Source organism: Crocodylus porosus, unplaced genomic scaffold (genome assembly GCF_001723895.1).
Source record: "Crocodylus porosus isolate Cpor-Errol unplaced genomic scaffold, CroPor_comp1, whole genome shotgun sequence".
Lineage (NCBI taxonomy): Eukaryota > Metazoa > Chordata > Crocodylia > Crocodylidae > Crocodylus > Crocodylus porosus.
The window spans coordinates 25,727,585-25,737,979 of record NW_017728950.1 but is presented as its reverse complement, the minus strand read 5'-3'; the positions used below and the strand labels follow the sequence as shown (position 1 = coordinate 25,737,979).

General features: G+C 44.5%; 1 protein-coding gene across 1 annotated transcript in view; it reads left to right on the top strand.

Annotated features, from left to right (window-relative positions):
* Window positions 1-10,395, top strand: part of ABCA1 (ATP binding cassette subfamily A member 1) — a 116,210-nt gene that overhangs the window by 46,221 nt on the left and 59,594 nt on the right. The window contains exons 6-7 of the mRNA XM_019554993.1: window positions 5,943-6,064; window positions 10,098-10,289. Coding sequence (XP_019410538.1) covers window positions 5,943-6,064; window positions 10,098-10,289 — 314 coding nt within the window. The remainder of the gene's footprint in view (window positions 1-5,942; window positions 6,065-10,097; window positions 10,290-10,395) is intronic.

Sequence of the window (10,395 nt, the reverse complement as noted above, 5' to 3'; positions counted from 1 at the left end):
CGCGGGATTTGAGACCATACAGTCTCCCTGCGCCTTTTACTTGAGCTCAAATAAACTCTGTCTACTTCTCCCCCCAGTGTGTTTATTGGCGCAACGCACACCGGGCAACGAACCCAATTGTTGCCTCCCTCGGGCACCTTGTGCCGGCAACATATACTAACTGGTCTTCCACCATGAGCTTGCTGAGCCACTCAAATACTTGTCAGTGAATCAGGGTAATGTTGCATAACATGTTCCCATGACTCTTTTGGCTCCTGTTGGTATCAGCTAGGAACAGAGCTAGCTGCAGAGTATGATATCCACTATATAGGAAATGGGGAGGTGCCTTGTAGAGGAAGGAAGCAATTAAAAGCAGAGGAGGTCCATGTATCACACCAGCCTGCTTTGCAGCCACAATGCCAAAAATTTAATCAGGGAAATATAACAAGAGCAGGCAAAACTTGCTAAGCCCAAATGCCAACTGATCACCGGGAATCGAAAAGGGTTGTTTTTTGTGTAACAGATGTAGGTCATTGGCTCAGTAGGTCACTTTGCTAACTCAGAGTCCAGCATTAAGGCAATTGTTCTTTCCTCTGCCTGAACCAGAGAAGGTGAGAGTCCATGGTTCTGAGTCCCAGTTCTATTATTTGTCTGAAAGGAGATCTCTCTTTTTTTTTTTTTCTTTGTAAAGGTTGTAGGGAAATTTAAAAAGAAAAACTCAAACCCCTTCAATCTCCATTTTAAATCACACTGACAAGCCATTGGTGTGGGAGCCTCTGGCTGCCAGTCATTTTGCCATACACACTTCTCTGGGGTATTTAAGTATTGTCTCTCTCAGGTACATGAGACTTGTGAAACTTAAATGGAGTTCAAGGATGGAGAATAATTTTTAATTCTTCAAGTGCATCTGCTTTGTCTATTCTGCCCTGCTGTTTTTGATATTCACTGATAGGACAGGGGTCCAGAGTTTCAGCTCTTCCAAAAGCAGAGGTCCTCTTAGTATTAACAAACACCATGTATGAACATGACCTTCTCTTGCACCTAAAACCTGGTTCAAGAGCAATGGACCCAGCCATTTAGCCCCTTTTATACTTAAGGCCAAGTGGGCTATAGGGCAGAACATCTAGAATAAAGCAGTTTCCTTGCGGTTTTTGTACAGCAGTGCCAGCTGCAAGGGAAGTGGCTGAAGAGGCTGGGACATGCCCAGAGGACTGCTGCACTACTTTGGCTGTTCCCACCTGGGCCTTTGGAAGCCAAGCATGCATTTGAGCTGCCCTGTTTCATCAATGGGATCATCCCCTGAATACAGAGAGGGGCAAAGGCAGAGGTGTCCCCCCCCTCTAGTTTCAGTACCAAGTACAGCTTAGCCATAACTGAGAATCCAATGAATTGGAACTTTACCAAGTGTGTGCCTTTGTCCGTCTCAGTCTTCCTTCTGTTGTCTCATTAGGAGAGAAAAAGACATTTATCATTCCTATTCTTGTGTTGCCACATTCGTTAATTGATAGGGATTAGGTGTGTTTAAGGTCTTTGACCTGGGAACCGGCTCATCTCCCTCTGTTATTTCCTACAGACACTTCCAAGACACCTGCTGGTGGTAAGGACAAAGCTTCCAGCTCTGAGGGACGTTCAGCACTAGAACAGACCGCTTAGAAGAGAGGCTGGGGAATGTTAAGGTTTTAAGGGCAGGTTACACAAACACTTCGCTGAGCTTGTTTAGACAAAGATGATCCTTCGTTGAGCAAGGGGTTGGATTAGATGGCTTTGTGAGGTGCTCCTACTTCTGTTTTTCTATGATTTGGCAAAACTTCCATAGTCCCTCTCAAGTTGCTGCTTGATCTTGCACTGATAATGCTGTTCTTATAGCAACACAGTCATTGTCAAATGAGCAGAACATGAGATAATAAATGAAGGGTTATAATGTCACTTCAGGATCGAGGCAAAGGAGAAGCTGAATTGTTGAGAAATGCAAGTTTTGCCAAATATTAATAAATCCAGGAACAGCAGTGGAAGTACAGAAAATACCATAATTGCTTTCTGTCTTGAATCGCTGGAGATACTGGCACACAGCCTGACATGCTGCCTTGTTTGCTTCACAATTTCTGGTTAACAGAATGTTAATAATAAGTATTGTTCCCTCAGTTCTTGTGATGTCTATTGTTCCTCATGTGAGAGGCACAGGACTCGACTGGCAGTGCAGGCAGAACGGTGCAGTGCCCCACCCAGACATGTTCTGGCTTCGTTCTGGCAGGGAACATGTTCTTTAGGAATGGAACTGTGTTTTACTCTCTGTGCTAACACAGCTGTTGGCCTCTCTGCTTAGACTTGTTAACAAGCTGGCCCTTGAGTGGTACTTGTGATGGTACATATGTACACACGTGAGCACCAAGTGGATGCTTGTCCACTAGGACCTGGACTCCATTGCTGCCGGGGATAGGACTGACTGTCAGGAGACCTAGTTCTGCCCTTGGGTCTGGGTGCATGTTGGTAAAATCATCTTCATGCTGTGTGTAGGATGATTCCTGCCTTCTCTTCCTCCCTTTCACTCACCCTGGAAACCTGATCTGCAGCTGGTTCACTAGAAATACTACCAATACTATGGTCCTGTTTTTTTCTGTTGGGAATGAAAGGAGGGGAGATGTCCTGCCCCAGTATGTCGTATATGGATTTTCCCGGTGGGTTTTGAAGAATTTCTCTTAATAGCAGAGAAGTGTTTTGAAACTACGCTGTCATTGCCAGCATGTGTTCTTTCATGCCATAATGCTTCTGTTATTCAATACATCTGGCATTAGCTCTGCTGCCTGTTCTGTTCGTGGCATTGGCGCAAGTGTTTAACCAATGTATTGCATGGTTCAGTGTTACTCAATGGTGGACAAAAAATCTTGGACAGAATGATGGTGGTATTGAACAGGAAGTATTAGGAAAGAGCCTTCTTTTTTTAATCTATAAAGTGTTGGAATTTAGTTTGCATTGCTCTGGCTTCCTGTGTGAGTCATTATGTAGCTCTCAGTGATTTGGAAGGATTTCACTTGAACTTGGAAATTTATACGTTATTCAGTGTCTACAGCTGGAAGGGACACTGGAGGGAAAGAGAGAATGACTTTTCTTTGGTTAACACCAGGACTGGGGCTCTCAACTTGGCCTTTACCTGTTTTGCCAGAGACTTCTGCATCAGCTGAGACAAGTGGCTCAAGGCAAACAGCTTAACTTCAAACCAATCAAAAGCATAATGTCTGAATTGAAAAGGGTCAAGAACGCTGTTCCATGAAAGGTGTTATCATTTAGACCTCGTCCCACAAATATTTATGGAAATAAACTTGGAAGACATGTAAAAATCCTGTGTGAGGGACATTTCTGTATTTAGTCAGGTCTAGCACTGAGCATTTTTTTTAAGTGATAGCTACCATGAGGAAAAACACACACTTTGGGCCTGTTATATTTGTTAATTTGGAGGGAATTCAAAAAGTCTCTTGACATTCTATAAAATGAGTTAGGTTGCTTTCCTGTACAAAAAGTTGTACAAAAAGACAAAATTACACAGAGGGTTTCAACTAACAAAGAGTCTGTTTTCATGCAGTAATAAATAACAAAGGATGAAGAACAACTGGGAAATGTACGAGAATTGTTTTATTTAAGGGTTTTAGCTGCCTCTGTTTTTTTTCACCTTCCCCTTTGTCTCTGAATTTCAGCCCTGTTGATGATCTCACTAAAAAACAAATATGGAGCAAAATTGTTTAGCCCAGATGTGCTCAACTTCTGGCCCGCAGGCCAAGTGCGGCCAGGACCCTGTTTCATCTGGCCCATGAGGTTCTCCATGGGTCTGGACATTTGGCAGCAGGAAAGCAGAAGCACTGCTCCCCCATCCCCAAATTTTTGGACACATGGGGAGCTGTGGCCTCTGTGTAGTGGTTGGGGAACCTGATCCCAGTGTGCAGGGCTGGGCAGGGATGGTGCTGCTCCCCAGGGCCCAATTCTGGTGTGAGGGGCCAGAAGGAGGGTGGTGCCAGGACCCTGGGATTGAATCCCAGTGCACTGGGATGGGAGAGGGTAGTTCCTGGCCTCCACAGAACAATCCTGGTGCGCGGGGGTGGTGGGGGGGTTGTGCCAGGCTCTCGGGCCCCCTCCTGGTGCTTGGGCCGAGGTGGGGGCAGTGCTGGGCCCCAAGGTCCAATCCTGGCACTCTGGGCTCAATCCAACCCACCTTGCCCTACTCATCTGGCTCATGGGGCCAAAAGTTTGAGTGCCCCTGGTTTAGCCAGCTGCATGCAGATCAGAAATAACCGAAATCCGAGAGAGAAGAGAACACTAAATCTCAGTCTGACTGGGCTGAAGCCCTCAGCTGGTGCAAAACAGTGTAAATGGCTTACACCGATTAATGCCACATGAGAATTTGGCCCTTTTTTCTTTAGTCCTAGCCCCAGCCGGGAAAAAGAAATACAGCTCTAATTTGAAAAAGCCTGCTTAAGGTGTCTTTTCTTTCTTCCCCCAGCCCCCATGTAGTGTGATCCATGGGTGTTTTCATAAACGGTCCTGGCTAGGAAGGGAGCAAGAAAGTGTTTCCTTCTTGAGTAACCTCCTGTCAACTTTATTCCAGCTTCCTTCCAACCCAGCTGATGGCCATGATTACTTTTCATGTAGAACAAAAAGGCTACATGGAACTTGTAACCAGAGATGTAGGCTAGAGAGCAATGACCGACAGTAACCCCGATACACTCATGCTGCAAGAAGAACAGGCAGCCTTGCTTTTTTTCCCTTCCTCCCCTTCCAGCTTTCTCATCATAATTCTTCAAGCAGACTGGTGTCCTGCCAAGGCAACACTGAATAGCACAAAAGAGAGCCCTGAGTGGCATACATAGAGCAAGGGCCCGTGTTGTTGTGACATGGAGCCTCTACCCCCCTTCCCCATCAGCTTGGAGGAAGTTATTTGGGTTCTCCTCATCTGTGCCAAGGATCTCTTATAAGCAGACAGGCTAATAAAAAATGAGAGAGCTACTCTGTGCAATAGCAGCTGCTGCTCCCTCAGGGATGAGAAACACAGCCACAATGGAGTAGGGAGGCTAGGGGCATTATCATCTTTGTAGGGCTCGACCCATGGGCTTTGTTCACTGCCTGTCCTCATATGTCAGTTGTCTAAGGCCTTCACTGTTTTTTGAGTGGAAGCAAGCCGGGTTATCTACCTCATTGGCTTGGCCTATGGCTGTCTTTTTCTTACCCTCTTGAGTCTTAATGGTACATTTGGGTCATAGTTTCCAGCTTTTCTCCTGAAACATGAGGAGCTGAGCCCTATGTAATCCCCTGACTCCAGGAACTTGAGATTTCAGGGGGGGAGAAGTCCACTCGTGCAAGAGTTGTACAAAAAAAAAAAAAAAGGAAATTCACAGAAGTGATGACATTGATTCTGTGATCTGTCTACGTGATGTACTTGTGTCTGCACTTTTTTGTCTTGGCTTAGTCTTCAAGTATCTTGTGACTGATTATTGTTCATAGCTGTATTAGCAATGATTGAACACTTGCATGATAAACTCTGATAAGACTCTCAATGGCATGTGCACCAGTTTAAGCCCAATCCTGATTCAGACTGCAAAATAGTGTTCCAATGGGACCAGAAACTCGCGCAGGCCTCCTGTGCTACAGCAGCTGTCACCCAAAGTGAAAAACTTTTTATTCTGGGAGGTGTCTCACGTGCCTGGCAGCAGATTAAATGCACAAGCTGGGCTTTCGTGAGGGTGTTGGAAAACAGTTTTTTTAAAGGTTCTTTTTTTAAATGAAAACTCAGCAATTTGAATGTATCCATTAAAGCTGTGTTTCAGAGCATGCAGGCAGCAGCTGCTGTTCTTCCTCTGTGCTCTGGTTTGCATAGTTGCCCTCACCCCTCTCATCTCTCATTGTTCTAGTCTGAAGAGTTCATATTCTTTCTCCTTTAGATTGCCTCTAACCGAGACTCAATGTTTCTCACCTGACAGGGTTGAAACTCCGTGATTTTCTGGTTGACAATGAGACGTTTTCAGACTTCCTCCATCAAAATATGTCCCTGCCACCATTTGTTGTGGATGAGATGCTGGATGCTGAGGTCAACCTCCAGCGGGTAAGGAACTCGAGCATCATTTATTGTTTGTATTATCTTAGCTCTTGGGAGCCCTAGTCCTAAGCAGGGACCACATGGTGCAAATGGTAAAAATGCTGACCAAACGATGGTGCCTGCCCCAAAGAGTTTACAGTCCCACTTCAGTTGGCATCCAGTAAGGTTGGATTAGCTCCTGGGAGTCAGGAGATACTCAACTCTGCTCCAGAACTGCTGTGTTGCTGTAAGCAAGTCATTTGAGTTTTCATGCCTCAGCTCCCCATCTACAAAATGGGGTAATGCAGCTTTCTTTCCTGTTTGGATTCATTTCAGTTGAGATTCGTAAGGACAGTAGGTTAAAAGATATGCATGTAATGAAAAGGCACCATGAGGGAATACTGGGGCCCTTGACTTGAGAGAGCTGATATGCCTTTTCAAGCAGTGTTACCTCATTTACAGATGGGAGCTGAGGCATAGGCTGTGTACACGTGTTCAGATGATCTGGGAGAATTCTCCCAGGTTTGTTCTGCTGATAGAACTTACCTGGAGACATCAGATTGCACAGTGGGGGACTCTTTCCTCTCCTCTGCTGTTGAGCCCTGCATATTCTGTAGTATGGTGACCATCAGCTCTTTCTAGATTTGCCTCTGCGGTGTTTATAGTCTGTTTCATTCATATAAATGTCTGATGCGTTTCTGAATTTCATGAAGCCATCTGTCTCAGTAATACACTTTAATAATTAATCATGCAAGTTAATTATATGTTATGTTAAAAAAAACCTTTTTAACTGTTTTAAGGACTCTGTTTGCAACTGTAGGGTTTTTTTTTTTCATTCTGAAACTCAGAATTAAGGAGACATGAATACAGAATAGTCAGAGGACTGCAGTGTGTGTATAGCACAGAGTATTAGAGGTGGAGAGGAATGTCCCTCCAAACCTAATAGCCTATCAGGATAGAGAGGTTAAGGCATGCCAGTTTCTTGGCCAACAGCACACAGGGGAGTGATTTGAATGGCATCCAATACCGGTGCTTTTGATGCTCCCCCCACGCTCCCCACCTCCATGACCTTTTACAGCTGGGTCAAATGTGGGCCAGAAACCAGAACAGGGCTTTAATTCGCACCCTTAGAGCTGAAGCATAAGACCTTAACTCCTCTGCCACTGCATCCCAACAGAAGGCACAGAAACATTTTAAATAGATCAACTCACTGGCATGGTCTTAAACCTTAAACTCAATATGGTAGTCACAAAAGCAGTTGAGAAACAAGATGAGTTATACTTAGCAGTCCAACATATTAGGACTACACTGGCAACCATGAAATTGCTAACTGAGGAACTCCATTACAAGTGGATCATGCCAGTATTGCAGAAATCATTAAATCTCATATTGGGATCTGGAAATCAAAGTCCAAAATCAGCAGTTCAGTTAAGGTGGGCAGTGGGGCTGCAGCTCTTGCTGGCACTCAGGTACTATTATAATGCAAATAGCATCAAATCGAAGTAGACTCCATCATTCCTGGCAAAAGCCACAGCACGGGACAAGCTACCATGTTTCTGTTTGATTTTGCTGGTTATTCCTGTGAGAGGTCTGGCTTTGCTGCTGAACTTTGACATGGGAGGAGGAAGGCCTGGTTTGAGTTTTGACTTTGATGGAGTAACGGAGAGTCAGTGCAATGACTACAGCTCCCCTTGCAAACACATGTCCCCATCCCTGACATCTGTCTAGGGACTGTTGCTCTGTACCCATGTATGAGACCTGGGGTTATTCCCAAACTCTGCCCTCTCTCACCAGGAGTGCCAAAGGAATTTTACAATTTGCTTAATATTTATTATGTCAAAAGTTTTTTGCACCCATTTGTGCTAGACACTGTGCATATATACCAAAAAGGAAAAAAAAAAGGATCCTAACCCCAATGATCCCAGTCTAATCGGATATCTGGGAGAAAGGTGACACTGCTTCATGTCACTGTATAGCAGCTCTACTAGCTTTGAGCTGTGGGATTTTCTTGCTTTTACCTGCCTGGGTGTGCAGAGCCTAGAACAAATCTCCCAATTTTATTTTTATATGCAAGGCTTATTCAGCTGGAAAGAATAGCATGACTAGGGAGCATCCAGCAAAGTGCCTTGAGTCTTGTTTTTCAGAAACCATCCCAACGTCTACAAAATGGAGTGTGAGATTAAGTATCTTCAGAGAGATGATCCTGTCATTTATAATTTATGCTCCTGTTGAAGTCACCACCATTTCAGGCAGTTCAGAATTTTCATACGGTTGGGGGTCTTTTAGGGAGGCGATGGGCAGTCAGGGCTTCTTGTGTCGTTATTTTAGAGAAATGTTTATGTAGCTATTATTTGTCTTATGTTAGTACTGGGAAGATGCAACTGAGATTGGGAACGTATTGTTCTAAGACCAGTATGGGGTGAGAAACAGTCTCTGCCCCAAAGAGCTTACTGGAGCAAACAAGGTGGTCACAAGGTGGAAGGAAGGAGTGTTAATCCTCATTTTACAGATAGATATCTGAGGGATAGAGAGATGAACTGATTTACCCTGAGTCTAGGAGTCCTTTGTCTAAGCTAGAAACTGAGGCCTGGCCTCCCAATCCAGTGCTTTAGCAGCAATACCATTATTCTCTGTTTCTGGTGTGGTGGCAATGCTCACCTTACTGATTTATTATTAAGGGGTCATCATGTATAAATGGCAAATGTCCTCCATTTATTCAGCAGGCTGCTAAGGTTGGATCCTTCTTCTTTTACAGAGGTGGACTAAAGACTTTTGCACTTTAAAGCTTTGTCCCTCCTACCAGTTCCATATACATACTTTCTGGAACTGGCATTTGGGTGCTTGACACACTTTTATCCTTGAAAAATATTGGAGCAATCTTACTCTGATGGCTCAACAGATATGACCCGGGCTGATGTCTGGTCCAAGCCTGACAGTCATTACAGACCAAACAAAAAAACCCAACAAGCTGAGAAAGAGAGATGCACAAAGCAAAACAACACCCTTCCCTCCCTGCCCTCTGGTAAAGTCATGGAACTTCTCTTGTCTATTACCCTTTTACCATCCTTTATCCAGAGGCCTCAAATCCCAGAATGACCTATCAAAGGGACATAATATCAACTCAGCAAGAGTCCCAGGCATGAAATGATTACTCAGAGGTTTCTTTGCATGTCTTCATGGACACGAAGGAAGCCTTAACTTGAAGTGAAAGATCTGTGGGCAGCTGACAGGGAGCTGATCGTGTGTCCATTGGAGACAGTGGCAGGTCTCCATTGATTTTAGTGGCACTGGATTAGTTCCAAAACATTGCAAAATTACAAACGCTAGCCTGTGGCTACTTGTCTGTGAGAGGGGAGGGGAGGAGATAACACTCCCATCTTGTATGTATTTGTTAATTGGGAAGGAAGCACCAATGGGACTGTCTGACACTACAAACAAAGCTGCCGTTCCCTCTCACACATGTATGAGCTGGTACTCAAATTCAGTGAGAGCCTTTCCATTAACTCAGAAAGCAGAGATCACAAGTTCTTCACTCTCTCAACTCCCTTTGGCAGGCCTATGTGTGAAGCAAGAAGAATCTGGTCCCATATGGTTGCAAGGTAGAAATTGTGCTTTGTGCAGGCACTTAGGACACGGGTCATTGTTCTTCAGTTACATTTGCCACACTTCTTCAAGCTAACCACAAGCCTTCACAGGGACTGAGCTCCCAGACAGACATGAATTGAGCAACGTGCTTGCCTTAGTTTTCAGGAAATGGTTGCTGTGGAGAGTAAAGAGCCTGCTATTGTGCATGTGTGTCTGACTGGTGGATCCCCTTACAGCTCATCTATAAGAGATTTTCCTATGCACTGTAGTGGGAACACATACTCCCCCACTTCACAATTCAGGATCATTCATAGACAATAACCATGAAGTCCTTAGGGAGAAATATCCTATCTCCTTTAACTTTAACTTTTAGACACTGATGCAGCTCAATGAAACCTTCTATCTAGGTGATATTAGCTTAGCTCCAAGAGTGATTTATTAATGACCTTTTATGCCATCTCACAAATGTTTCCAGGTCATTATGTCTGGCTACCAAATGCGGTTGAAAGATCTATGCAATGCATCGAAGCTGTCTGATTTCATCATGATCCACAATCAGACAGTAGCAGCAGTCAGCGAAGGCTTCATTTGCAGCCTGCCTAAGGAAAAGCTCCACGCAGCAGACCTAGCCTTTCATGCTAATATAGACCTTTTGAAGCCTCTGCTGGTGAGTACACTGACTAGAAAGCATAACCTGTGATGGGAGCAGCAGTGCTGGACATTAGGGGATTTTATGGAAGCCATGATACAATGGCTGTGTTGGGCAAGCTTTT